This window comes from Gavia stellata, chromosome 11, assembly GCF_030936135.1.
Source record: "Gavia stellata isolate bGavSte3 chromosome 11, bGavSte3.hap2, whole genome shotgun sequence".
NCBI lineage: Eukaryota > Metazoa > Chordata > Aves > Gaviiformes > Gaviidae > Gavia > Gavia stellata.
This window is the reverse complement of record NC_082604.1, coordinates 15,430,669-15,458,068: the sequence shown is the minus strand read 5'-3', so window position 1 is coordinate 15,458,068 and position 27,400 is coordinate 15,430,669. Positions and strand designations below refer to the sequence as shown.

Here is a 27,400-nt window from a genome sequence, read left to right as displayed (position 1 = left end):
AGACATTACATATCCCACTTACCGCTTAGAATTTGGAGACTGCCACTCATGTGAGTCAGGTGGTAAAACAGAATGTATGAGCATTCCCTAATCTGTTAAAAAATACCACATCGTGTGGGGTGACAAATCAACTTCATCAGCAGGTTAAGTTTAAACAGACTTAAACTTTGCACTGAAGTACATGAAGAGCACATTCATTTTCTGTTTTGAGGATACTGAGCTTTGGAAGAAATGTGGTTAAACGTAGCTGGAGAGAGAAGTAAGATGCTGAAGCTTATGGCTATTTGCATTGCAAAGACATTTCTAAATCTTTCTAATGCACTGTTGTGCTGTGAACATTATACTTGACCTATAATAATTGAACAGCCTCCTCCCATAGGCACTATGACAATGGGCTGCAGATGGGGAGAAAGTTTTTAAGAGATAGGAATGATGAGTAGGAATAAAAAGGAAGTAATTTGCATGAAAGCAAAGCTTGGGAGCAGCAGTAATATATTAATGCACAAAAGAGTGAGTCTGACCTGTCTCCGAAATTATCTTTCATGCTAAACTTTGATTCTTGGATTTTCAACACTGAGGTGGTGATCCTTATTAAAAAGAAGTTGCTGTCTCACGATGACTGCTTTTTCAGACTGAAGCGTGATAAGAACAGCTCAAACCTCATTCTCATTTCCACCAGACTGTACTTTACTCTGATATGTCAGAACACATCCATATTGGCTCATTTCTAGTTATTTTTCTAGCCTTGGAGAAAATATATCTAGCTTACACCATCTGAATATAAATTGCACTTTTAACTAGATAAGTAAGCCTCTTGTCTATCTTGAATCTGTTGGCTGGGCAACAAACTCCATGAGTTCTTCCTCTTTTTGGCCAAAAGCAAAGGTAGTGCTAGCAGGTAGAAATCCCAAGGTCAGCCAGCCTTGCTATGAAGTTTTGGGGTCCAGCTGAGGAGTTCAGCAGTCTGCATTACACCAAGCCTGACTCAGACTGACTGCCTGAGTATGCAGCCCTGTACTCTGTCTTGCCTTGTTGTGTTGGAAACACACATGAAAGTTGGACCAAAAAGCATACTGGAGGATGTGAATTGACTCAGGCAAACTCTAACATGTGGTTAGGAAAAGCAAAAAAACCTCCTCAGTTGTACGTGTATACTTGTAGTAAAGTGCAAACCACTTCGTAATCCCAAGCCTCTGAGTGGGAGAGATGGTGCTTTGTGTGTCCTGCAGTACCATCAAAAATGCGCTTCACTCCAACACAGAAACCAGAAATCTCAGTGGGTGTCTGTTTCTTCAGCAATCTAAAATCCTCTTGCCACTCTGAGAAAAGAACAGCTTGGCTTGGAACGTCTTGGTTTCTGTACAGAGCTAGGAAGGATGATTGCTGATTGCCACATTATGTTTTGCAGCTATTGTCCAAGGAGACACACTGGAAGAGATCTACAACCAAGTGAAGCAGATCATAGAGGAACAGTCTGGGCCTTACATCTGGGTTCCAGCAAAGGAAAAATTATGAAAACAGATTTTTATTTTTCGTTTTCTAACTGACATCACCTACTACATCTGACGACTCTTAAGCCCTTCCAGTGGAGCCTGCCTCTAGTTCTTTCCAGTGTGGTTCATACCCTAACCATCACATTCTGCAGTTCCCATAATGCTTTACATTTGGTGTCTCTCTTAGTTTAAATAATTTTGTATTATTGTGTGTTGTTGGTTTGCCATTTTTCAAACACGACAGTGGAATGGCCTGACCAGCTATTAGTTTGGGGTGGGGGTGGGAGGGAATTGCTTGGTAAAATTCCTTAATGTTTAAGGGAAAGTAAGTTTCAAAGATTTTTCAAAAAAGCTTTATAGATATTCTTTTAAAATTTCATAACAATTGAAAGAAAAGTTGTATTCAAGGAAGTTGTAAATCATGAGTAACTTTGCACGCATAACTTTAATAGCATGGTTTGGTCAGGGCAATCAATTTCAGGTTTTATTTTCTGAGTTAAATTCTATTCTCACAGTATTTTTTTTTCCTTTCCAGGCAGTTAGAGAGAAACTTTCAAATTTTGAGTTAACATGTTCATTAACTCCCATTACTACTCCTCAAGGGATATTTCGTTTTCATAGTTTCATATGGATATTCTTATAATCTATTTTTTCATTTTTGCCAATAAAATTGCTAGGGACAAAGATGTGTAATGTTTTTAATCTTCCTTGTGAAACACTATTTATAGTGTCTTACAGAAATTGTTTATAGATAATGGTCATCAAACTTTTTGAGCCTAAAATATGTTTAGGTGCTAGGAAACCTTGTATTTTTCAGAGGAATGCCAAATTTCCGTTGGCAGTAATACAGAAAACAGCTGCAGAGATGGTCATTAGGGCAATGAGGGAATGATTCGTAGCCTAAAAATGTGTGTGTTCTTAGGAGTCAGATTTTAATGAATATTTTACCCACAATAACTGCCTATTTTGTTATAATAAATATATATATATATTAAACTTTCTTTAACTAAACTCTGTAACTATGGGAATTATTTTCTTTACATAGTTGCGCACACGTATAAATATATATATAAAATATATATTTTTCTTTTACCACCTACTCCTAGCTTTTTGTTTTGAATAAAAATACAAATTAGAGTTTACCTTCCTTAATCACGAGAAATCAAATGGGCTATGGTGGCTGGGCATAAAGTCCAGGGAATATTAGTTACAGTTTAAAAATACGTGCAAGTTCTCCTCTTTCCTACGGAATTTCAGGTGTTTGTCTTCCCTCCTCTCCCCCTCGCCCCCCTTAATATGTATGTCTTAACCGAAGGGAGAATTCAGAGTCAACAATAAATTTTATTTTTCTGTACATGTTCATCTCAGATTGCATAGGCACAAGATCTTCCATTTGCAATGCACAAACTTCTGTGCCGAATGTTATAAATACATTGTACCAAACCATGGAACTACCTTCAGTAATGAAATTCTCTAATTCCCATATTATTTGGTACCTGACATTGCTTGTTTGAAACTGATTGTTTATAAGAGGGATGTACTTACGGCAGTCACAGGGCAGTCACACAACCAAATTAGTTTTGGTTTGTAAAGAATTATCAACGCTATCCATTCCATTTGTTAGAAAGAGGAGAACAGCTAATAAACTTTATTGTACAATATATTTGTCAAGTGTGTTTTTAATCAAAAGAAATACAGGTGTTGTAGCATTTTAAAATAATTGACTCAGACTGTAAATGAAAATAATGTGTTAGAGGAACACTGGTGACCAGATTGGGGCTAGTGAAGTTACTACATTAAAAGCAGGTTTAAACTTGGGACACAAATATTGCTGGTGTTATGTGGAATGCTTGTAAGACTTACAGTAAACGTAAGCCACTGGTGTTTTTCTAGATTTGTTAAGTAGGTGTGCTGTCTTTCTGAGACTCCTGTCTATGAAAGTGCAAGGTGTGTAAGATTGATGCAACTTTTGATAAATAATGTCATAAAATTTTTCAAGGAGCTAAAAGTGTGCTGTAGTCTGCCTCTTTGAAAGTGACTGATTATCTGAGGTGTATAGTGAGACATCTTAAAACAGACCAACTTAAAAAAAAAATTGAAGGATCTAAATCTCAGCTATCAACTCTGCAAACCATAATAACATCGGAGGTCTCTATAATGCATACACTTTTTTTTCCCAACCTCTTTTTTTAACCCATCAGAAAGAGTCCTGTTCAACTGAGTAGATACGTGAGGAATTACTCTTTCATATATTGGAGTGTCTGAATAACTTTCACAGAACTTTTCTCCCAGGCGTTTGTCATGTACTAGCCAGGTGTCACCAAATACTACACTCATACTGAAGTCCACAGTACTTACCTTGCACAGTTGTCATGCTTGAGTGAAAACAAGTCTTGAATCGAGAAAACCCAAAGGACTTTGGGTATCATCTTTGCATTTTTGGTTTTGTTTGTTTCAGATGTTGCCCTTCAGCCCTGGCAGAAAAGTTGATTCTGACAGTCCTGATGCTCCTAGTTGACTTGTTTTATTTTGTAATTTTTAGGATTTTGCATTAATTAGTGTTTCTCTGGATCTCATTTTTCCCGTATCGGGTGCTGATATGTCTGTGATTCTTGGGTACGCTTTACTTTCTGTATTTTAAAGATCCATTTTACAATATGTGTACTTCTCTTAAGGCTTCCAATTTAACAACTAGAGTAACTGGGAAACCCAAATGGTGTCATACTGATGCGTTACCACCCTAATTTGCTGACCCAGTGAAGTCACCATGGGTTTTCTTCCCTGCCTGCTAACCTACCTATTTGTAACTGCTATACAGAAGCATGCTTGATGAAGTATGTGCTGCTCTGTATTATTATTTTAAGTTATGTTATATTATATTAATCATTTCCTTTGGGGCATTTTTGCTAAATTGTGCTGAAAATTAGGTCAAGAAATTTAGTATCTCCTTAAAGCATAGCTATTCAGAGAGTTATGAATAAAATAGGAAAATGAGCTCAATTATCATTAACTGTGCTTGTGTGATGGTTTAGAGGGAGTTGCATTCAGAATAGGCCTCCTGTACAAAAAGGCTGCTCCTCTACCTTCTGAACCTTTCCCATAGAGGACGAGAAGGACCGCAGGAGAGGCCTGGTACCAAATTCCTTTCTTATTAGTCTTTCCCTTGCAGTCTTAAGCAACTGGTGCTATGACTGTGCATCAGTCTTGTCATCTATATATGGATGTAAGCCTCGCTGCAAGCATCAGAGAACTTGAGAGGTTAATCTGGCCAGTGGGAAGGGCACAGGAGGGATCTGAATAATGGATCCTTCCAGAAATTTGGAAGGACTCCAGTGGTGCCAGGTCATTCTTTAGTACTTTAAGACAACAAAGGGATGGCTAATTCCAGATAGTCTAGATACCCAGAATCAGAGTTCAGCCATAAGGTTTTGTTTAAGAAGAAGGTCTGGAGGGGTCATGCTCTGTTTTTTGAAGTTCTACACTTGAAATAGCAATTAATTGACTTAAGCTCAGCTGTTGTCTTACAGGTGCTAGTAGGTGTTAAAGCTAGCAGCCTGGCCAAATTGCAGTCAAGTAGCTAAGTAACTAACTCCTGAAAGCATCTGTGCAACATTACTGGATGTATAGACTGTCTGAAGGATGCATACAGTTGTGTTGTTCATGCGTGCTCTCGGTAGAAGATGGTAAAGATGTGTGCATGGGGATTCATGGTGGAACACAGCCGTTCTTTTTCTGGTAGCTGAGTGCTGAGCTGAAAAATGGCAGTCAGCAGAGCAAAATGGCGTCAAATGGCTTTTATCTAAACAAAGTGTTACAGGAAGCTGCAGTTCCTTGACTAATAAGAAATTAAGAAAAGGGCAGCATGAATGAGTGTTGCTCTGTGAAAGCTACTCTAAAAGTCAGAGCAGCTTTTAACACAGCTATTGTCAGCAGAGTTTTTACTCTTTCTGGGAGAGAGAAGCCTTTCCCAGGCCTCTCTAAAACCGTAAAAAAAAAAATCAAACTACTTCAGCTATTTCATAGCACTTGCTATTAAATTTCAGGCCATATGCACTTAGCACGCACTGTACCACCTGTAGAGTGTATAGACTTCACTGTTGTAAAAGCCTGCGTTTCTTGTTATGGCTTTATGGGATTCATGACAATGCTGAGAATGTGGCAAAAAAAGTGACTATCAGCTCTGGATAAAGTGCTTAGTTTGAATCTGTTTTTGCTTCCTGAGCCCCAACACATAGGGAATACACAGAACTCACACTTAAACTGAGGATTTCTTTACACAGCCCTGCCTTACCCCTAAGAGTCAGTGTGTAGGTGTTTGTCTAAGTCTATAGGTGGTGCTAAAGCAGTAACAACCTCATTGGTGCCTCAGATATTTTGCAATTCCCTAGTCTGAATTTTTTTTCCAAGTGTAGAGGCGCTGTGAAGAGGTAGGCTCTTTTTTCCCCTTAGTCATTATGAGGTGACGTGTGCCAAGGTAAGCAAGATAAATTGTTGAACAAAGTGCACCTGCAATTGAATGCTGCTGATTTTCACTGATGAGCAGGCTGGGAAGAGCACACTTGCAGAAACCTTGATCTCTGGGGGTTCTGAAGTCTGGAAAAAGCACAACTCCAAAATTTTCGCCATGAAGAGCTCCAGAAATGTCTTCTATCTTATCTTCTTTCATGCTGGTAAGTGCCCTCCAAAAACTTTTGCTGTGACATGTTGTCTTTGGGGTTGACTTCTATGTGATGTGAGAGAGCAGAGGGAAACTAGAACCGCTTCAGAACTAATCTCATGTGGCCAGGAAAAGAAATTGAAAGAAAGAATAGAAAAAAATAGAAAAGGAGTAGAAAAAGCTGTATTGAACACCTTGCACGTCTCTTGACTCATTGGTGTCAGATGTTGTATTTCCTCAGCACTGAATCTACTTCTTTTGGTTCAATGGTGTCTGTTTCTCACAAGTGTGAACAGTTCTGTGACACTTATTTTGTAAAAACAGAAATAATTTCCTTATTCCACTTATCATGCTCTGTGTGACATGTTGGCTTTCTCCCAGCACTCCCAAATTCTAATGATGAATGCTTTTATCACTGGAGATACTGTTTCTGTAGCACTCTTCAAAAAGAAATGATCCTAGTATATTCTTTTTTTTTTTTTTACATTGTTTCTGTTGAAAGCCCTTGATAAAGTATTAATAGCCGTTTCATAGAATCATAGAATCGTTTAGTTTGGAAAAGGCCTTTAAGATCATCAGGTCCAACCATAAACCTAACACTGCCAACTCTATCACTAAACCATGTCCCTAAGTGCCTCATCCACACGTCTTTTGATTTGATAAGAAGTTACACAATGTAGTACTATTACTTTCAGGAAAGGAGTTAATTGGATGTTTGCCAGTGATAAAGTTATATGTGTGTTTAGGACCTTGAGTGTATTTCAAATGGAAGTTGCCAGATCCTGCCATTTCGTGCTTTATGTATATCTACAGATACACAGAAGGGCCAAAATTGTAAATAAACTTGGGTTCAGAGGCTGACCTGCTGTTTTAAGATTTTCTTGGTTGGCAATAGGAAGAGAGGCTAACTACAGACCTCATCTGTGCTCAAGCCCACTTCACATGGGTTAACTTGTAAGGAAGGAAACAGGAAATTGCCCGGCATCTGGCTTTCCAGTAACAACAAAGTCCAGCAGTTTGGAAAGGGACAAATTCATTACCTCTTTTAGATAAGTGAGGAAAAAAGCAACAGATGCATGCTGTTTCACTGTTTTGGCTGAAATATGGAGCCAAATGAGCTTTGTTTCATGTTTCAGGTGTATATGGCTAATGATTTCTTCATATAAGTCATGCATTATCTCCTGTGTGTTTATATCTAAAACCAGAATGCTGAAGCTGAAGAATGGCCCTTAGCTATATTTACAGAGATGCTGAGACCCCAATTTAATTTCCATTTGCTTGTGCTTAGGAGAAGGAAAAACCCAAACCCATTTATCAATGAAAACCTAGGTTCTTCCTCCTGTCCCAAGATATAAGTGGTGAAAATTTCACCCAGGTAGATGAGGTAGACGTTACGTTTCCGTGAGGTGCCTTTTTACCATGACCCTGTTGTGCCCTTCTTCTAACCATCTTGGTTCTCAGAATTCCTGTAACTCAGAGGTGGGCAGTTGTTTCTCCCTCTACTAGCACATGCTGCCATGAAAACTTCCTGTAAGCTTTCCAAGTCTCACTTAATGTTTGTTGACAGCAGTAGAGTTGGCTCTGAGTTGCAGTGAAACAGCAAACCAAACCCTCTGTTTCAGTATTGGGTGCAAAACAAGCTTTATGGCATCAACGATCTTGTTCAGTCTGCAGCCACTAAATCAGAAAATGTGTATGGCTACTATAGAGCACTAGTGGAGTAATTTTAACTTGCAAAGTTAGATGTGGTATCTCAACATCGGGGGGCGAAGTAGAGGACCAGTTAAGAGTTTTTAGAAAACCACATGACAAATAACTTAGAGCAGACTCCAACTTAAAAATCACAATTGTAGAAAAGCAATGGAGTGTGGTGCCCCCTGCTTACAAAGATGATCTGTGCCTGTTTATCAGTATAAACCATACTTGCACATGCATTTTATGTACAGCTGCACCGTTTGCGCATGATGACATATCCGTACAAAAGCAACAAAGTGTTTGTAGCTTTGGCACTTAGAAGGGTAGTGTTTGGGCCTGCTGAAAGACACCTTTCTTTGCTGATTAACGGAATCTTCACTACTAAACTTGAGTCTTTTCATTCATGGAACAGCCCTCCCCTTTTCATGACTGTGGAGATGGCCTCTTATGAAAGAGTGTTTTGAAGGGACAAGTTTACTTTTCTAGTTTTCATAATAAGCCTAGTGGCAAGGCTCTTGAGCACCTAAGATTCCTTTTTTTATTCAGACCAAAAAGGGCTGGGGCAGGACTCCAGGTACTAACTAGCAATGCTTGAGGCAGAGTTGTCTTTGGACAGTCTCTTTGGTTTTGTAGTGTATCATTTTAAATAATCATTTTAAACACTTTCGACTCAAGAAAGGATGATATATTCTGCAAGGTTTTAGGAAGAGTCTGGACGCTCTGACCTATTCCATGGTACCCGTATTTCTTAGGTCAGAAACAAATGCCATCGGAATTCAGTACCTGAGTCTGAGCCTATCCTGTTTCTAGTCCAAAAAACTTTGGTATTCATGTTAATCTGAATGAAAGTGGGAACCATCTCTAAAGACTCACTGTTGAAAGAGCCCTTATTTATTTCTGTTTTGGGAGGAGGAACGGAATGAATGGTTGGCTCTTCGGGACCCTTTAAATGGTAAGCTCTGTTACAAAGGCACCAATGTGTTTTATAATATTTTCTCTTGGTGTGCTGTGTTTGCAGCTCTCAGCCTGGAACATATCCGGTGGTGCACTGTCTCTGAGCAAGAACTTTCCAAGTGTAATGACATGAGCAAGGCCTTCAGTGAGGCTGGCATCCTTCCCCCTCTGGAGTGTACAGAGGGTGGGTCAGCTGCGAACTGTACCCAGATGATCAAGGTGAGTTGTGAGTGACAGTAGTGTCATGGATTTAATTTCTCTATGTGCCTAATAATAATCCAGTGGCGATGTCCACCGCTTTGAGGTGCGTGTCTGATGATCCAGGCAGCTGACCATATGCTTCCTGGCATTCATGTCTCTGAAAAATAAAAGCATATATTTTTTTAAAAAGACATAAAGGTATACATATGAGCCTGGCTGTCAGAATGGCCCTGTGTCATCTATTTGGCTAGTCATATGTGGCCAGTCATCAGGAACACAGCAAAGGTCTTAAATGTTTCCTCCCAAATGCTAATCTTTGATTTGGGAATTGTGTCAGATTTATTTAGCAGATATTTAAGAAGGGATGGAGCTGTAAGATGCAGACAGCAGTTAAAGCTGTGCTGCTGAGCCTATAAGTAGATTGTATTTTGATAAACTCTGGATCAAACTCCCATTTCAGGGTCCCATCATGGAAATCGCTGTATATATAGATGAGATGAGTGTAAAGCCAAATCAAATCTCCCAATACCAGAGTACAAGAGAGAGACAAAGCAGCAAGAAGGGTGAGCAAAGGGCACGCAAACCCAGCTGTATTTATTCAGCTGCCCAGAGTGTGCTCAGTTTCCAGAAGGAGCACGGTTCTGGGGAAGGTTTTAAAGACTAAATGTGTGGCTTTGCAAGATGATGTACGGAAAATAATTCCCTCCTTAGGGAGCAGGTGGGAGTCAACAAGTGGATATTGGAGGAAACGTGGAGGCAGGTAATCATGGTCGTCTTCACTGGCAGAGTGTGGGGGAAGAGGAGGATGGCTGGCTGTGTTAATAAATAATATTCTTTGTTTATCCCGTGTAGACGTGCCCAAAAGTCAGGGGTTTATGGAGGAGATGCAGCCTGTCAAGGACAAGAGGTTCAGAGCCAGGAAACAAAGCCCGGCAGAGTAGTTTGAAGGGAGATGGGGCAGGTGGTTGTGTGGCCAGAAAAAAGGAACAAATTTCAGAAATTGGTATCTTGTAATTTTTTTGTGAACAGAAGCAGAAGAGTTGTCTGACTACTAAAACTGCCACATTGCCTGTTGATAAATACTGTCCTTGAGCGAGGAATTCAAGACTGTATTGAAGAATGTTAGGAGCAGATATCGATACATAATGTGGACCTTACCTTGGGATTAGACAGGAAATACTTTCTAATGTCAGATCTTCCTAAAACCGTTTGGCTGATTGCTGCATTCCACAGAGGGACCTGTTAGACTCTCCAAAGCAGATTATTAAAAGGGCTGATGAGTGTCTGCTTCTGAAATGTAGCGCACACAGAATTGCATTTGTAAGCTGTTGCAAGCAGCAGGCACCTATCTAAAACCTTGGATTCCTATAAAACTTGATTAGCTGAACTCAGAAACCTGCAGGTGGATAGCATGAGTAAGTAGCTTTCCGATAAAATGAATCTTCGCTGTAAGGCTTCAGACAAGGCTTTGTCCTTGAGACCTCTTTTTTTCTTGTGCTAATAATCTACTAGATGATTAAGCTGGCTTACTCTGTGTAGGACTGTGTGGAACCCCTGAGTCTGCATCCACAATGAACTCTGCTCTTTGAGGCCAAAAAGGGAGTTGGATGCAATGGCTGAAGAGGCAGATATATGCTGTTTTATAACACTACATAACTTGGACTTAGTCCTGTGAATGTGTTAGCACATGGATAAAGTAAAAAACCTTTTTCTTTGAAGGTGTTTAAAAATTGAGACTGTCTAAATATTAAACTAGGGAATCTGACAATATTTAATTTGACCAGAGTTATTCTTCAGCAGGTCTTTAAACACTTCTGTAGGTAATTCTCAAGCATTGTGACACACAGAAATGAAGTCTCTCTGAAAATAATTAACAGGGTATTACCATCACACACATACTTATCAAAAAATCATATGTGGAATAATCCTGTGCTTTTGCTAAGTGTCTTCGCAAATGCTTGCTACAAAAGAAATAAAATACCCACACTGTTGCTGATATGCTACCTCAGCAGTGACTATATGCATTTAAAGGAGAGGTCTGTAGCGTGTAAATTACTTCATGTTAAATACAATAGGCATTTTTTTCTCTCTTGTTCTGTTATTTATATACTGTTATTTATACACAAGCTATTGACAGGAGGCTCTTCTGCTAAAGAGAGCTCAAAGGCTCAGCTTTCCAATCAGAAAAGTGCTATCTCATATGGAAATATGTCCCCATAATACAGTTCTTGTCTTCTGTGGCCAGCCCTTCCCATTTTATCTGCTCTGTTTCCTGTCCACCACTAATTTGAGAGGCTCATTTTGTTCTCCCTAAGGGCAAGGTCCTTCTAACTCCCACCTCCTCTTCTTCCTCTCACTGTCAGGTGTCCCTTCTAAACAACAGGCCGTATTTGATTCCTAAACTGTCGTCCTGTGCTCTGACTCTCACAGGTGGAATATCAGATCTGGTTATTCTAGAAGGATTGTCTCTGGTCTTTAAGATGCAAATCTCTCCCAGCCCCAACTCCTCTCCAGGTTCCCTTGGAGCTTTGTTCAGCTCTCATTCATGAAAAGCAACTCTCAGGACATCTATTGTTTCAGCTAATTAATGAATATAATCTTTTTTCTCCCTTGAGCCAAATAAGTAAAATATTTCAAATTACATGGCAACTGCAAATCTGATTTAGGTATCAACATCAATGTATTACCTATGCTTTCACACGATCCCTTAAAAAACCTTGAAACTTTTTATGTGGCTCAGCCTATGAGAAATTGCTGTGCTACACTAGGCAGCATAGTCCTAGCCCTACCCTAACCAATGCTCAGCAAACTGCCAAGGGATGGGTAAACTAAATTACCCCCTCCAGTGCTGAACCAGAGGCTAAGCAAACTGATAAGAAACATAAATGCAACATGTCAAGCTGCTGATTATGTTCTCAGCAGTATCTATCTTGTCTCTGTGCGAGATGCCCTCCCCTGGCTTCTGCTAGGTTCAGTACACAGCGAGAGCCAGGTTCAGCTGATCAGAGGTGTTGTATAGCAGTCCTCTAGTCCTCTCTCCTGTGGGAGGTCCTATCCCGTGCTGTCCAAAGCAATCCTGCATCTGTGGCCAGATTCCAGACAGCTTGGTGTTATAGTCAGCTGAAAAGATACGGTCTTGTTGGACACCTTCCCAGCAGTGGATGCCCCACATTTATATTCCCCTACTTTGAACAGTCTTTTTAAATGCTTTCCTTCTCCTCCGACATGCACTGCGTGTCTGTTCCCCCTCTTCCAAAATGTGTGGCTGTATGTCTGCTGAGGTATAAGCCAGAATGCTTTAAGGTTGCTTTTGAGTACACTTTGGCATTCAGATTTTTGCAGCCCCAGAAGACATTACTTCAAACTATTTGTGTATGACCTCAAAAATATATTTATTTAAATCTTCAAGCTTTGGGCCACTAGCTATAGAGGTGAATGAAACTCCAGATTGATGGGCCTTAAGATTCATCACAGAGCTTCAGGATCCATTTCTAAGATTCCTTTGGACTATGAAGAGTAGTGAGGCCATCACAGTCCAGGGCTGGTTTCTGCATTATTTCTGAAGGAAGGTGGTTTTGAAGTTCTAAAATCCCTCTTGGTAACTGTTCTTCAGAAATTTGAGTGCCCTTAAAAGAACTTTTTTGAGAAAAGAAAACTCACAAATGCAGATTAAGGGGCCTCTTCTCTTGAATTCATGGGTACTCTGCCTCTGACTCTTGAGAAATGCTGATAATTAAGCTTCAACATGTATTCTGCCCTTGTGTCTGCATAGGATGATTTGGCAGATGCGGTGACACTGGATGGCCGTTTGATTTACCAGGCTGGAAAGGAGCATGGTCTGAAACCTGTGGTTGGGGAAGTATATGATCAAGGTATATTTTGACTTAAATAACTTTTAGATTACTTAATACGAGCTTTCTTATGCATTTTTACTGTTTCCGTTTTATTTTGGAATCCTCCTCTTGACTCTAAATAGCAGGTAATGGTCAGGTTCCCTCTGGGATGTTTCTGCCCATAACAGAATGTGTGAGGGAAACAGGAGGCGCAGGGCTATGGCAGAGTCTGTCCTGAAACAGTTGGGTCAAAGTAGCCGTTCCTGTAACAGGTTTGTTGGGTTGGTTTTTGTTTAGTTGGGTTTTTTACTGTCTCACTGCTTACTGTCTTCTCTGTTCTATACTTTGTAGATAAATTAATGAATTGCAAAGCATGAATTATTAGGTTTATCTCTCAATTCCATAAATTAGAATAATTAGATTTTATTTGTAATAGTGTGTATGATTACCTGCTGGAAGAAAGGAGGTGATAGATTCTGCTCCTTATCTGGGTTTCCCTAAGCTTTGAGTCCCTTTCAAGACAGAGACAATAATTCAGCTGTGACTTGTCATCTTGACTAAGGTCTCAGTATCAACATGTTTGAGTAGTTCAGAGCTGGAAGATGTCCCCCATAACTTTCAGAGACCCAAGGGAAGGAACAGCTCTGGAAGCATTCTGCAAGCGGTGGTGTCCCACTACTCTATTGGGAGATGGAGCTGGATTTGGTTTGCATCTGGGTCTTAGTGTGATCTGGCCAAGGCATCCTCACAAGTGCCTGTTGGGCTCAGTCAACAGGGACTTGGATCACCTGCAGCAGCCCCGCACACAGTTAACCACATCATGGTGAGGGAACTGTACTTCATTTTCTCAAAACCAAATGGGCCTCATGATCCAGAGGCTGGCTATCTCCATTAGTCAGGTTATGAGCTCAAATCAGAGAAAAGTGAATGAAATTTAATGATTTCTGATCTAAATGAGGTCAGATGGAATGACATTATGGTCACTTCAGACCCTAAACTCTTGACTCTATGAGTTATATCAAACTGTAAAACAAAGAGAATGAAATCAGCTGTGATACTTGTGACATTAACTTGCTATGCTCTGTCAAAATTAAGATCAAATTAGTAGACAATGGGGGCATTTTTTTTTTCTATTAATTATACTGGTTTCAATTAAATCCAAATATATTTACAATCATAGAAAATTTCGTCTTGGAAGGAACTTCTGGATGTCTTTCATCCCACCTCCCTTTCAAAGCAGGGTGACCTTCAAAGTTAGAGCAGATTGCCTGTAGCCTTTAACTAAGACATTTCACACTGAAAAGATAATGGAGGGCATTCACTCACAGTCAGCAGGTTCTCACCAAGGATGCAAACAATGTAATTTGTGGGTAGGGAGTCACAAGAAGCCACAAATCAGTGTATCTCGCTGTGATGCTGCTGCAAGGCTACTTTGCCTGCTTCTCTTCCTACGCTGCAGAGATTGGAACTTCCTATTATGCCGTGGCGGTGGTAAGGAAGAGCTCCAACATCACCATCAACAGCTTGAAGGGTGTCAATTCGTGTCACACAAGCATCAACAGAACTGCAGGCTGGGATGTGCCAGTGGGTTATCTAATTGACAGTGGGCGCCTGGCAGCAATGGGATGTGACCTTCCAAAAGGTAAGAGTTACAGGGCAAAGATCTGTTCTTCAGCAGTGCCTTTCTGTATGGTCTTGGGACCCTGTGCGTGGACAGAAATGTGTGGTTCTAGCTGCTGTTTTGCTCCTTGGCTTTGATGCTACTTGTAAGATGGAATAAACCTAACATAGGTCTGATGAAGACTGCAGGGATTTTTTTTAAACTTGGAAATCATCTTTTAAGAACAAAATGACTTATCCCTTCTGAATGTTTTTAGAGATGTACTGTGTAGATGTGTTAAAATGAGATTGTGGGATCTTGTTTATTCATTGCTAAAAATTTCTCATTCTAATTTCACATTTAGCTGTAAGTGACTATTTCAATGCAAGCTGTGTTCCTGGAGCAAAAGGCGTAAACTATCCCAAATCCCTCTGTCAGCTCTGCAAAGGGGATTCGGCTGGGCAGAACAAATGTGAACGAAATTCCCAAGAGCAATACTATGACTACAGTGGGGCTTTCAGGTAAAAATTATGGCTCTGTCAATTTTTTTATCTCTGTGCTCTATCCATAGCCATCGTGTCCAGGCCTTACTGACAGGCAATTGAAGCCAGAGAACTTCCACTTGATCATGTTAGAAAATCTGCTATTGTGTTAGGACAACCATACTGTAAACCTAGAGACTGAGCAGAAGTAATTCTAAACCCGCTATTTCAGGTATTAGTACCTGAGTATTAAAGCCAAATGGATATTTAGCACTTACACTGGGCAGGGAAATCCCATTGCTGTTTGCTTTGTCCAGCAGCTGTTGACACAAGTCTGAGTGTTTGTTTCAGCAGGCTGTATCTTTCCCAATAAAACCTGATGACCCTTGGAGTCTGAGAGCTGAACTGCCACCCTACTCAGCTATTTCAGTCATCCCACCTCAGTTGCACTGAATTATCGAGTTGCTTTGCCCTCCATTTTTGCACACCAATCTTTCCCTTATTTTCCTTCTTCCTGTCCGTGTGCTGTGTTGCAGCTCCCAGTCCCTGAGTAATTGCATTGACCGAGCAAGGGCAGAATTTGCTCATGTGAAACAACTTGCTCCTCTCTGCGTATTCCCCAAAGCATTGTGTGACTGCCTTAGACAGAGAACTCTCCTGCACAAAGAAGGTCATGGTGTTTGTCCCAGGCAGCATTGAACACGTTGTCCATGTTCACCAAATGACAGTGATAGTTTACTTCATGCTGTAACAGCCAGTAGTCTCTGCCTTAAGCAAAACTCTCAGCACAAGGAAATAGGTCAGTGTCTGTGGCTGATGGAACGTAGCATATAGCCCTCCAGCTGTCAGCTGGCAGTGTCCAGCACATGGGAGCTGTACTTTGTAACGCATCTTTGTGGTTGGATTTATATTTATTAGGTGTTTGGCTGAAGGTGCTGGAGAAGTCGCTTTTGTGAAGCACAGCACAGTGCCTGAAAATACAGATGGTGAGTAATCTAGAAGCTTGTTGAATAGTGTGGCTGCAAGCTCTGAAGTACAGTGTCTGTAATGACAGTATAATGTCAAATGTTTGATTTATTTTGAATTGAGGAATCAGCAAAAAATGCTCTAATAGCGAAAACAGATGTACCCACAGATGTATGCACCAGGAGACAGAGGAGTCCACGTGATCCTGTGCTTGATAGTTTCAGTAAAGGTTAGAGGTGGAATCTTAAGCTTCTTTTGGAAAGAGAGCTTAAACAGCACTAAACTCTTAATTTTATACAGACCTGGGCTGTTACATTGCTCCTGCCTACCCAGGGATTTCAGCAGAGACTAGCAGAAAGTTAACAAGTTGTGGCCTGCCCTGTGTGGGACTTTGTGAAATCTGCCTTGAGCATAACATTACTTTAATATCATGGGCCTGTCTGACCATCATTTACAGGTAAAAAACCGCAAAAAATGTTGCATGTGTTCCTAGACTTAGGGATGCTCTTGATACTGCTGCAGACCCCAGTACGGTTTAATGCAGTCTCACAAGTGTTAAGCTGTTTATTGTCTTATCAGAGATACAAGACTAAATGACCATGTAGATGCATGGGATATATTGTGCAGTCAGGAATAGTTCAAAGATGCTCAGGAGATGTGTGTTCTGCTCCATGTGTCCATGTGATGCTTAGAGCAGATGTGGAGCCAGAAGCATCAGCCCCACTGACGTCTGTTCCATAAGCATGTTCTGTCTGATTTCAGGAAGAAGTCTTTCCTCGTGGGCCCAGCGGCTTCGCTCCCGGGACTTCCAGCTTCTGTGCCGCAACGGCGACACAGCTGATGTGACAGAGTGGAGAACCTGCCACCTGGCCCGAATCCCAGCTCGTGCCGTGGTTGTGCGGCCTGACACAGATGGGACAGTTGTCTTCCAGCTCCTGAACCAGGCACAAGTAGGACACTGTTTTTTCATCAGTGCATTGCATTTTAGAGGGGTTCTCCCACACATCTAGCTGAATTGAAGACAGGATATCTGGGCACCTTCCGCTCAGTGGGGCTTGAAGCGGTAAGGGATGTCACACATCCCAGGTAGAGGGATGTGTGACAGGTGCTTTTTTCCTTTCTTTAACATTACAGCAAAGATTTAACGGGGTAGGCACCAAGTTTCAGATGTTTGACTCTGCAGCCTACAGTTCCCAGAATCTTCTGTTCAGAGACTCCACCACAGAGCTTGTTGCAATCACAGCTCAGACTTACCAGGCATGGCTGGGTGATGAGTATCTTCATGCCATGCAAGCTCTGAGCTGCAACCCCAACAGTAAGTTGTCTTCAGATTCCTATTCATAACCAAGAACAAAGATAGCTGATAACAGAGACCATCTTTATTCTGCTTTATTTTCTTCTGACTCTTGGAGGGTTATGGCAAGATGCCAGTCTAATCTTTGAGCATGGAGAAAGGTCATTTTTTGACCTAGAAACAGTATCACATTGCAGAATACTTTCCTGTGCAAATTGGCCCACTTTGTGTTATAAGATGCAGGCATTTTCTACCCTTTCTGGTGTATGAGAGACATTAATCTGGTAAGCAGCTACTGCTACCTGGTGCTCCATTTCTTTACCTGCTAACAAGGGGAAATAGTAATGTGTTGCTGCGTAAATCCTCAGGTAGTCTATAAAGAATGGATGAATGGGTTCCTAGCAGAGAATTTCTTCCAGAAGCTGAAGAAAACCCTCAGTTGCTCTTTATTGAAGTGTTAGTCTTTTATACCATTGGAAGAATGTAGAAATTACTTGATGTGCATTCTGGCAAAGTCAGAAACACAGGTTGTAAGAATCCCTACCTTAAGAAGCTTAATAATCATGGTAACTGAGCCTTCCAGACGTGCTCTGTGCTGTGGCAAAGCCTGTCCACCTCCCAGACTTGTCCCTTCTGGGGGTTACTCAGTGACTGTCAGGTATGAGGAAGCCTGTGTTCAGGGTGGTTTTTTGCTGTGCTGAACTAACATATTATGGCTGCACTTAATGGTCAGCAGTTGTGGGAGTTCTTGTTCCTTTGCTGTGGATAGGTTTGTACTGTGGACATACCACAAATCTGGAGAGCTCTGTGGTTCCTAATCAGGTGTAAGTCTGAGCTGGAGAGATGGAGAGAAACACAGAAGTAAACTTTTTTAATAACATGTATGGTACATATGTGACAGTGGGCAGTGTGTATACCTCCTAGTCTATTACAAAGAAAGTGAATTGTAGTATTTGCTTTCCAATTTTGTGCAGCATTGCCGGAAAGCCTGAACTGGTGTGTTGTATCCACTGAGGAGATTTGGAAATGTGGTGAAATGGCCATTGCCTTTAAGAAAAAGAATTTGAAACCAGCAATTCAGTGTATTTCAGCCAAGACAAAAGAACAGTGTATGGAGCTGATCCAGGTATGCTGCAACAACCCTTGTGCAATAAACCAAATTAACACAATCTGCTCTCTGCTGGGTAAGTAGGTTCAGAGATAGGCACACTTAGGTGGCCAGTAGGAATACTGGATTTCAAGGAGGTGATCTGTAACTCTCATGGTATGGATGGGCCTGAACCCTGATGATCTTCAGTTGCGATGAGAGCATTGTTGCCCATCGAGCTCAAGCTTGTATGTCTGAAATCTCCTGTCCCCATTTCACTGATGATGCTTTATGCAGGTTTGGGGGGGTTTTCCTTAGCAGTGTATTGCTCTTTTGCTGCCCTTTGAGGTGCAACAGGTGTGATGCTAGTGGTGTCATCATTGTAGCAGGGAATGTATCTGCTGTTCTTTCACAGAAATTCTAAATTTTACTTTATTTTTCAGAAAAAGGAAAGTGATGCTGTAGTTCTGGGTGGAGCTGATATTTACACAGCTGGGAAGACATATGGCCTTGTACCAGCTGCTGGAGAAAGTTACTCTGGTAAGAAGGTCAGGAAACATAAATATAGACCTCATTTTTCCAGGTTGTTTGAAAGCAGCTCTAAAAACACAGCCTCTGTTCCCTAGTCCTGCTGGGAAAGCTGTTTTCAAAGGAAACGAGGATTATTATCCTCACATCATGGATAGAGGAGGAAATAAGTATGGGATGGGTTCCTACAGTGAGTTTGTGGCAACTTTTATCTGTCCTGCTGCAGGACCAGGTTGAGTCTTTGGCAGTTTTGAGTCTTGCACCTCTTTATTTATCTTTTCAGTTCTGAAAAAAATTATTTACAATGGAAAAAAATTATATTCACAAAATCAAAATATTTAAACAGAAGCAAAAAATACAGGAATTACACAGTAGATTCTAGTTAGAAACAAAATCTTCCTGTCAATGTGGCTGCTTCAGAGTCACTGATGGAAAGAGGGCTTGTGTCCGCTGTGTCATAGGACCGAATTTCAATATGCTGCAAAACTGATGGAAATTTTAATACAGGTGTGAGGTTTTCACACAAAAATAACTTCTTTAAGCAGTTTTGCTAGGTCACTAATGACCCAAATGTTGTTTTTCAAAGGGATGGATTTATAAGAGCTGGTGTTAACAAGAACACTTTCATGTTTTTCTCTAGATTATTCAGTTCAAATGCATAGCAGTACCAGTATACAGGCTATAAGTGAATGCAGCATTGTGAAGTAGTAGAAGTAAAGCGTAATTACATGTACATTCGTATTTCCTGACCAGCCAATTGTTGGTGCAATTGAAGTTGGCACCAGATAAGTGTAATGCATCTGTAGATGATCATTCAGCAGTGGGAATGCTTAAGGGAAGCTGTAATGTGTTTTGGTTTTTTTCTGCAAGCTGATGACAACAGCAATGCCTACTATGCTGTGGCATTAGTGAAACGAAATCTGTCCAATGCATTCACCATCAATGACCTGAAAGGGAAGAAGTCCTGCCACACAGGACTGTGGAGAACCGCCGGATGGAATATCCCCATTGGTATGCTAATTAAGAGGGGCATTATTAAGACCAGAGACTGTAATATTCCTCAAGGTAAGACAACAGTACTACATATCAAAAATACAGTAACAGTCTAATTATAAACTTTCATTAGGGAAGTAATTTTGATATTTCATAGCTCTGTATTAAGCTCATCTGCTTGTGAAGGGGTGTTGCATTTTTAATGTAACGATTTGAAATTTTAAGTTTGCCACCAGAGTAGACTAATAGAGGGGTCATACTGAGAATGTTGCATCTAACACAAAAGTATTCCTCTCTTTCGTCACAAAATCATTGGCTAATCTAGGTTGGAAGGGACCTTTGGAGGTCATCTAGTCCAACCAACTGCTCAAAGCAGGTCCAGTTAGATCAGATTGCCCAGGGCCATGTCCAGGCAAGTTTTGAGTAACTCCTAAGATGGAGATTACACACAACCTCTCTGGACCCCTGTCCCAGCATCTGACCATCCTTGGTATAAAGAATTTTTTTCTTGTATCTAATCAGAATTTTCCTTCTTGTAACTGGTCTGTTGCTTCTCATCCTGCATCTCTGAGAGGGATCTGGCCTGTCTTCTTGAAAAACCCACTATGTAAAGGAAGACAGCAATAGACTGTTAGTTGTCTTCTCTCCAGGCTGACCAAACCCAGCTCTCAGCCTGGTAAGTGCTGAGTCGTGCTCCAGCCCTCTGAGCATCCTACTCTCCTTCCACTGTATTTGCTTTAGCATGTCAATGTCTTTCTAACACTGGGAGCTCAAAACTTGGCACAGATGTCAGAGGAGAATCATCACTTCCCCTGACTGCTCCACTGACACAACCCAGTATGCCATTAGTCTTCATTGGCACAAAAGCACTCTGCTGACTCTTGGTCAACTTGTCCACTAGCATCCCCAGGTCCTTTTTTTACAGAGCTGGTTTTCAGCCTCCCAGCCCCCAGCCTTTCGTGGTCTTTCTCCATCCTAAAAGGAGGATTCTGCATTTCACCTTTGTTGAACTTTGAGGTTCCTGTCAGCCTGTTTCTCCGGCCTGTCCAGATCCATCTCAATGGCAGCCCTGGCCTCCAGTGTATCAAACTGCCAAAGTTTTTTCCAGTTTTCAGAAATGCGTTTGAAGAGTCTATTGCTTTTTGTATTTAATCAACTTTAAGCTTATCATATGGTCTTGAAAATCCAGCTTTCACACCTGGCTGTCTCAGTTTCTGCTTGAGAATATTGACCCAAGTCAGATATCAATAATAGGATAGTCACAGAAACTCACATTGTCTATACAGACGTATCCCCTCTATGTGGTACTTCCAGCTCTGGAATATCATTGCAGTAAATGATGTATCCCTGTCCTAAATTTTATTGCATTTATTTTCAAACTGTATTTAGTAATGGAGCAATGCAGCACAACAAGCAAAGGATCTCTGACCACAGGACTCCAGATTCAAATTTTGCTTGTCTATTTCCTATCTCCCAGGAAGATCTTTGGTTTCATTAAATGATCAGCTAAATAGTGCTTTGAAAATATTTTGAAAGTTGTAGTTTGTGAATTCTAGTAAGGCAGCTGTAACTCATGTTTCTAGTGTTCTGCTGAAACCTGCATTGGTTGTAACTTCATGACAATGTAACTACCTTTCTTGTGAAGAGCTCACGTTTTTCACTCGTTATATTGGTTTGTCTTTCTTTCCCCAGCTGTGAGTGAGTTTTTCTCTGCCAGCTGCGTGCCTTCAGCTAAGCGGGACAATTACCCATCAAAACTCTGTCAACTATGTATTGGAGATGGTAGTGGAAACAATAAATGCAGTGCAAGTAGCCAAGAACGTTACTACAGCTATAGCGGAGCCTTCAGGTAATTAACACATATGGTTGTTAAATTAGTCTGTCAGCTTGTCAAAATGCAAGGAGGAACTATTTTCCATCCCAGTCAGCAAAAAGTGGTGGTTGTTGCTACAGTTAGGTGGCATGTGCCGTAAATGAAGTGGGAGATGTGTCCTCAGATGTCTTCAGCAATACAGGTATGTCATAAGGCATTACATTAGGTCATGTCAAAGCCTTTTGCCAGCTTCCTGGCCTGCAGCCCAGATGACCAACAGCCAAATCCATATGTCTGTTTACAGAGTAATAGGCACCCACCTAGCGAGGACCAAGTGGATTGTCATCGGTCTCCACTCTTGCTTTAATCTAGTGTGACAGACAGTCTGCCACTCTGAATGATCAGGTTATCCATAAAGAGCTTTAGCAGGGAAGCAGGCAAATAGTAGCCAGAATCTGGCTGCTGTAAGCCCATGCTGAGAGTGGCAGGCTAGTGACAGGGAGCCAGGAGTGGGTCTCCACTATCCTTACTCATCAGTGGCTGTATGTGAAGGTAGGTTTCTGAACAGCACAAACAACAAGATGTGTTAAAGGTACAGGGGGAAAATAGTATAAAATGGAATAAATATTTTGTGTAACAGCAGACATATGGGGCCATACTGAAAGACTGTGAAACTCTTAGATATGGAAGTAGCACTTCCTTTTCCTGACCTTCACCTCTGAAGGTAATGGTGCATGCAACAGAGCTGGCAGCGAGCAGTCTTTTTCCTTCAGGGGAGGAGAGTTCAACAGCAGCTGCCTGGTAAATATTGAAGTGCTAGACTTAGATAACCACTTTTTGCAAATCTATTTGTTTGTGTCCAGCTGCTCTTCTGTGGTACGTGCCTTGCAGGCAGACTCCAGATCCTCTGCTGATCTTCATAGATTAACAGAGCTAGCTACCAGTCACCAAATGAGTAAGCAACAAATGCTGTTACAGGCTGTATGAGTCTTGCTCATATTCTAAGGTTGTACGTTTGAGAACAGTGCCCATACAGCCCAAACTTTAGATGGAGATCACTACTTTTTTTTTTTTTGTAATAGAGAAGATGTTTAATTCATTGAGTGATGTGGAAAGTATTAAAGGTATTTAAAAGGTTAGGATGTGGGTGCAAAATAGAGGGTCACAACCTTCTGCAAGATATGGATGGGTCTGGCTGTGATACTTAGGTGATGCTCTCTGAAAGAAGAATGAGTTATGGAAGGTGACTGACATGAGCTTTAAATTCAGCCTCAGAATTCCAGATTCCTTCAACTCTGGATATCTTCAGCCTAACCTGACTAGAGGTATGAGAGGTCATTAAGTTTGTGTATATCCCACTGCCTGGGGCAATTAAACTGCGCAGAGTACTGAAAAATGTATTGGGAACAGCCTTTTCTGATGGGGAATGCACTGAACAGCACCTACTGAGTCCTCTGTTCTCTGCCTGACAGTGTCAGCCACATGGTGATTATAACTGCTCATGTTAAACCAGGTACATGTGAAATATATGTATTTTTTGTAGCTGTTAGCAATAATAATTTTCCCTCACATTTTGTACTACATAAACCATGCCCAGTTACAGCTTTGCATCTTCTTGATTGGTGGGTTTAATGATCTTGTTTTAGGAAATGCTTCTTGAAAACACTTGTAGAATAAATTACAAGGTACCACCGCTAAACTCTATTACCCACAGATCCTCTGCCAGTACACACTACCCAAAATACCTAGGAAGGTAGATCTCTTGGCTAGCTCACCCAGCTCACTGATTTGAGGTTGATTTTGTTTACATATTACTTGCTGTCTGAAGCAAGTGCCATGCATTTCTTCCGTCTGCTGGCTTCATATTTCAGGCTTAGCAAAAATCTCCTAAGTCTGTGGTGCCTGTTGTATCATGTGCTAGACGACACCACAATATAATATGGGAAACAGAAAATGCCGGTAAAGGTGCGTTGTTCTACACCTTCACCATGAAACTCTCTGTAATGAGATATCACACTCATAGGTGAGGAGAGATTTTAGGGTGCCTTTGGCATGTTGGGCTGCTTCTGCTTGAGAAAATTAGAGGAAACTGAACTTAGTTCTGGAACAGTACCATTAGAAACTGCAGTCAGATTAACTAGGTATCTCCGGTGTACAGGGCTGTAAAAGCAGTGTCTGCGCGAGCACCAAGGTCACTCTAACTTGGAAAGAAAAGAGAAAAAAAAGGAGTGAAAGCAACTGTTAGCAGATGGGGAATACTGCACTGAGTATCACATATATTTCTGTTTCTTTGCTCAGCTAATATTGGCCTTTTCTGTTGTTTCTCACACTGTTTTTAATCAAAATTTTCTGCTGTATTCTTCTTTTAAAATTCTTAATGCAGAATATTTTTTAATACTTTCCAAAGATGTTGGTTTTGTCTCCTTTCAAGATGCTTCATTTCTCTGTTTTTGCTTATTACCTTAGGGTCCGGTGCATTTGTTTGCACGAATGTATGTAAGAAAAAATGAATTCTAAACCTATCAGTTATTAGAAAAAAACGTCGTTCACCTAAAGATGCTTTATGCTTTGTGGTTCAAAGCATAAAGATGCTTTGAATTGAATTTTTATCTCTCATTTCCTAAAGGTGCCTGGCACAGGACTCTGGGGATGTGGCCTTTGTGAAGCACTCGACAGTGTTTGAGAACACAGATGGTACTTAGTTTTACATACCTCTTTATTATAATTCAGTAATTTTTCTAGAACCTTTTTGCTCTAAAGCATTCAATGAGTGTCAATGACCAGTTTCTTTTTTCAGGTAAGAATACCGATACCTGGGCCCAAAACTTGAAGTCCAGTGATTTCCAGTTACTATGTCCAAATGGTGCCCGTGCTGAAGTCACCCAGTTTGCTGAGTGTCACCTGGCTCGGGTGCCAGCTCAGGCCATTATGGTTCACCCAGATACCAACGTTTTTGCTCTATATGGACTACTGGACAAAGCCCAGGTATTAATAATCCATTTGTGCTATGGGGGAATTACGTATGGTCTAACATGGACCAAGGATAAATCAACAGGACCATACTGCCATATGACCCCCGCATCATGGGACTGGCAGCATGTGCACTGGGCAGAGCCCTGTCATAGCTGTGGGATGGAGAAGTTAAAATACAACCTCTGTAATTCTCCTAATAAAACCATCCTGGTGCACAAGGGATTTCAACTTTTTGCCCAGCCACTGGTTTCAGTAGTAGTTTTCCTGGAGCTTAAGGTGTTTTCCCAAACTGCATGATTTTGAAGTCTGCTAGAAACAGAGTACATGCTAACACTTTTCCACCCTGGAATTTTCCTAGGAATGCAACAGAATGTTGCTGGGTCTGTTTATGCTGCAGCCACATACATGGTAAACCCTCTCAGTAGATGCCCCAACTAGGTTCCTGTCAATACTGAAGTTACCCAGTACTGCTTTTAAACTAGTTTTCTCCATGCTAGGCTTCAGTCATTTCTGTAACTCATGTGCAGCCAAGCCCTATATTACATAACAATATTTAGACAGAAGAATTTTTTAAAAATACAGCTTTTTCTAGATACTAACTAAAAAAAAAAAAACCAAAATCACAAATGGTGTTCTTGTAATTGGCAATGGTAGAATTCTCTATCTAATCTACTGGAACGTCTCGAAGCAAACGCAATTAATAAAGATTCTGCAATTGTGTATGAACTTTTAATCTACAAAACAGTTCCTATCGTCTTTCATGTTGTACGAGAGGAATGTGGCACTTAATCTTGCAAAATACTGAAAAAATTGCATTTTTCTCAGGTCTACTTTGGAAATAGCAGCAATGGAAATGGATTCAAAATGTTTGATTCTTCAACTTTTCAAGGAAAAAACTTGATCTTTAAGGATTCTGCTGTTGGGATCGTGCCAGTAGAAGAGAGGAGGACATATGCAGAATGGTTGGGGAGTGACTATATTGAGTCCCTTGAAGGGATGCAAACACCACATTGCTCTGGGGCAGGTAATAAGATAAGACAATACCTACTCATGACTACTGTCATTCCCCTTCTGATTTTATGCCAGATACAAGGCTTGGACTAGCGTGGTCCGAATGGCAACTTCCAGGCCACCTCTGGCCTACCACCTTTTCTTCAGATAAGCTGCTGTTTGGATAATGTGTTGTGCTAACTTTTGAATGCCTCTTCCTGCCTCTTTGCAGGGCAAGTGCTAACAGCACCTGCTTGTCAGGGGAGTGGGGTCGGGCTGGAAGCTGCCCCTGTCCATGTGGATGGGGTTGGAATTTGGGGCAGAAGCCAGCAATACGGTCAGCATGGTTTACAAGATCAGTCCAAAACTGGAGCATCTTTGCCATCGTTGCTAATGTTGAATCCCTCTGGGCTGGAGGATTCCCAGGTGCTGTTAGATGGGTTTCTGACCCGTAGAAGAATTTCTGCATCTTGGAAGGCAGTATCAAAAATCTTGTCTAGTGAATTCTGTCCTCCTGGCTGGTTACATTCAGACTCCTACATGCCTGCTTATCCCATCCTATCCTTGCTGTGGGCAACAGTTTCTCCTGAACTCTGCTGCCGGAAGAGGTAAGTGCACAGAGGACGGACAGGCCGTGGACAGAGAGACGACCTGCAGTAGTCCAGAATACAGCTTCTGCCACGGGCAAGGTGCTACACCTTCCAGTAGAAGAAAGTAGGGGGAATCTCCAAAGTCACTGGATGAAAAAGGTGGCCAGAGAGACTTGGAGGGACTACCTGTTGGCAGATGAAAGAATGAAGCCAAATGTGTGCATCCACTGAGCTTCTTGACTTTCCACAACCAGTGTTCTCACTGCTTGAGAGAGATGTCATCGACCCTGTGATCTTTAATTTGATGCAATCTCCATCAAGAAACTTGTGGCTGTCCTCTTTCTCTGTGGGGTTATCTGAGTGCCGATGCATGAAACTTGTATTTGTTGTTAGTGAAACAAAGTAGTTCACTTCTGATTAACCGTTTGTGTATCTACTGGTTGTAGCATTTGGTTTTTATTTTTATCCATAGCTGCAATAACAACAAATGTTGCTGTGCTGCTGGCAGGCAGCGTCCTCCTGACTACAGCTACCACCACCTCATGATCCTGGAATGAAAAGACATTCAACATAATAAAAAAACCTGGTAAAACTAGGTAATAATGTAAATAAATGAAAACTAACAAATAAACTCAAGAAGTAATTAGAATTTATCCAGATTACGCCTGATAGCTAAACTACATAGTTTCTCACTTTCCTAGGAAATTAACACTTGCTTCTCTTGTCCCACTTCCCAGCTTTTCTCACCTGTTTAATTTGCTCCAAGGTTACCTGAGTTTAAGAGGGGAAAAAGATAAAATATGGCTTCCTGCTATTTTTTTTTTAGATTTTTAGAGCTGTGTCTGCAGTAGCAAGTAGTGACACAATGCAGCAGCACCCAAAACCACAATTACGCAGGATTGAAGTCCTTGGGTCTGAGCTCTGCTCCTGTCAGCCAGGGATCCATGATACCTCTGGCCATTTAGTTGAAGCCTCTTGGCCATGGCTTTCTGTCTGTATACCTCTGAATACGCTGTGTTAGATTTTATCTGTCAAATACATAGTTGATGTATTAGATGCATATTCCATGTGTTTGGTGTGTGTGCGCTTCTGCCACATTTGGATCCTTTCCAGCTTGCGGAGTGGCTTTTTAAATAGGATATATAGCAAGATCTCCAAGTCCTTTGGTTTTGTGAGGCTGTTAGTGGTGTTGTTACCCCACAGTTATCAGGCATTGCTCCATTCCTTAGAGGGCCCCTGAAGGAGTCTATG

General features: G+C 41.2%; 2 protein-coding genes across 19 annotated transcripts in view; both read left to right on the top strand.

Moving 5' to 3' along the window:
- DLG1 (discs large MAGUK scaffold protein 1) overlaps positions 1 to 1,741 on the top strand; it is a 168,931-nt gene extending 167,190 nt beyond the window's left edge. For all 18 annotated transcript variants that reach the window (XM_059822546.1, XM_059822547.1, XM_059822544.1 and 15 more), the window contains one exon: positions 1,409 to 1,741. In XM_059822546.1, coding sequence (XP_059678529.1) covers positions 1,409 to 1,515 — 107 coding nt within the window. In that variant the 3' untranslated portion in view covers positions 1,516 to 1,741. The remainder of the gene's footprint in view (positions 1 to 1,408) is intronic.
- Positions 1,742 to 6,117: 4,376 nt separating this feature from the next.
- Positions 6,118 to 25,701, top strand: MELTF (melanotransferrin). The gene is made up of 15 exons (XM_059822807.1): positions 6,118 to 6,163; positions 8,864 to 9,018; positions 12,773 to 12,872; positions 14,293 to 14,475; positions 14,798 to 14,954; positions 15,834 to 15,901; positions 16,644 to 16,831; positions 17,016 to 17,196; positions 18,150 to 18,301; positions 18,706 to 18,802; positions 19,661 to 19,855; positions 21,476 to 21,632; positions 24,223 to 24,290; positions 24,394 to 24,581; positions 25,395 to 25,701. Exons 1-15 carry the CDS (start codon positions 6,118 to 6,120, stop codon positions 25,671 to 25,673), a joined length of 2,214 nt encoding a protein of 737 aa, XP_059678790.1. The 3' UTR covers positions 25,674 to 25,701.
- The last annotated feature ends 1,699 nt before the right edge of the window (positions 25,702 to 27,400 follow it).

Excerpts from the sequence above, each read along its gene's own strand:
- MELTF (XM_059822807.1), top strand. The coding sequence starts at position 6,118 with ATGAAGAGCTCCAGAAATGTCTTCTATCTTATCTTCTTTCATGCTG. Across the intron at positions 18,803-19,660 it reads TGCTGGAGAAAGTTACTCTG|CTGATGACAACAGCAATGCC; the intron begins GTAAGAAGGTCA and ends TTTTTCTGCAAG. Across the intron at positions 24,291-24,393 it reads AGTGTTTGAGAACACAGATG|GTAAGAATACCGATACCTGG; the intron begins GTACTTAGTTTT and ends TTCTTTTTTCAG.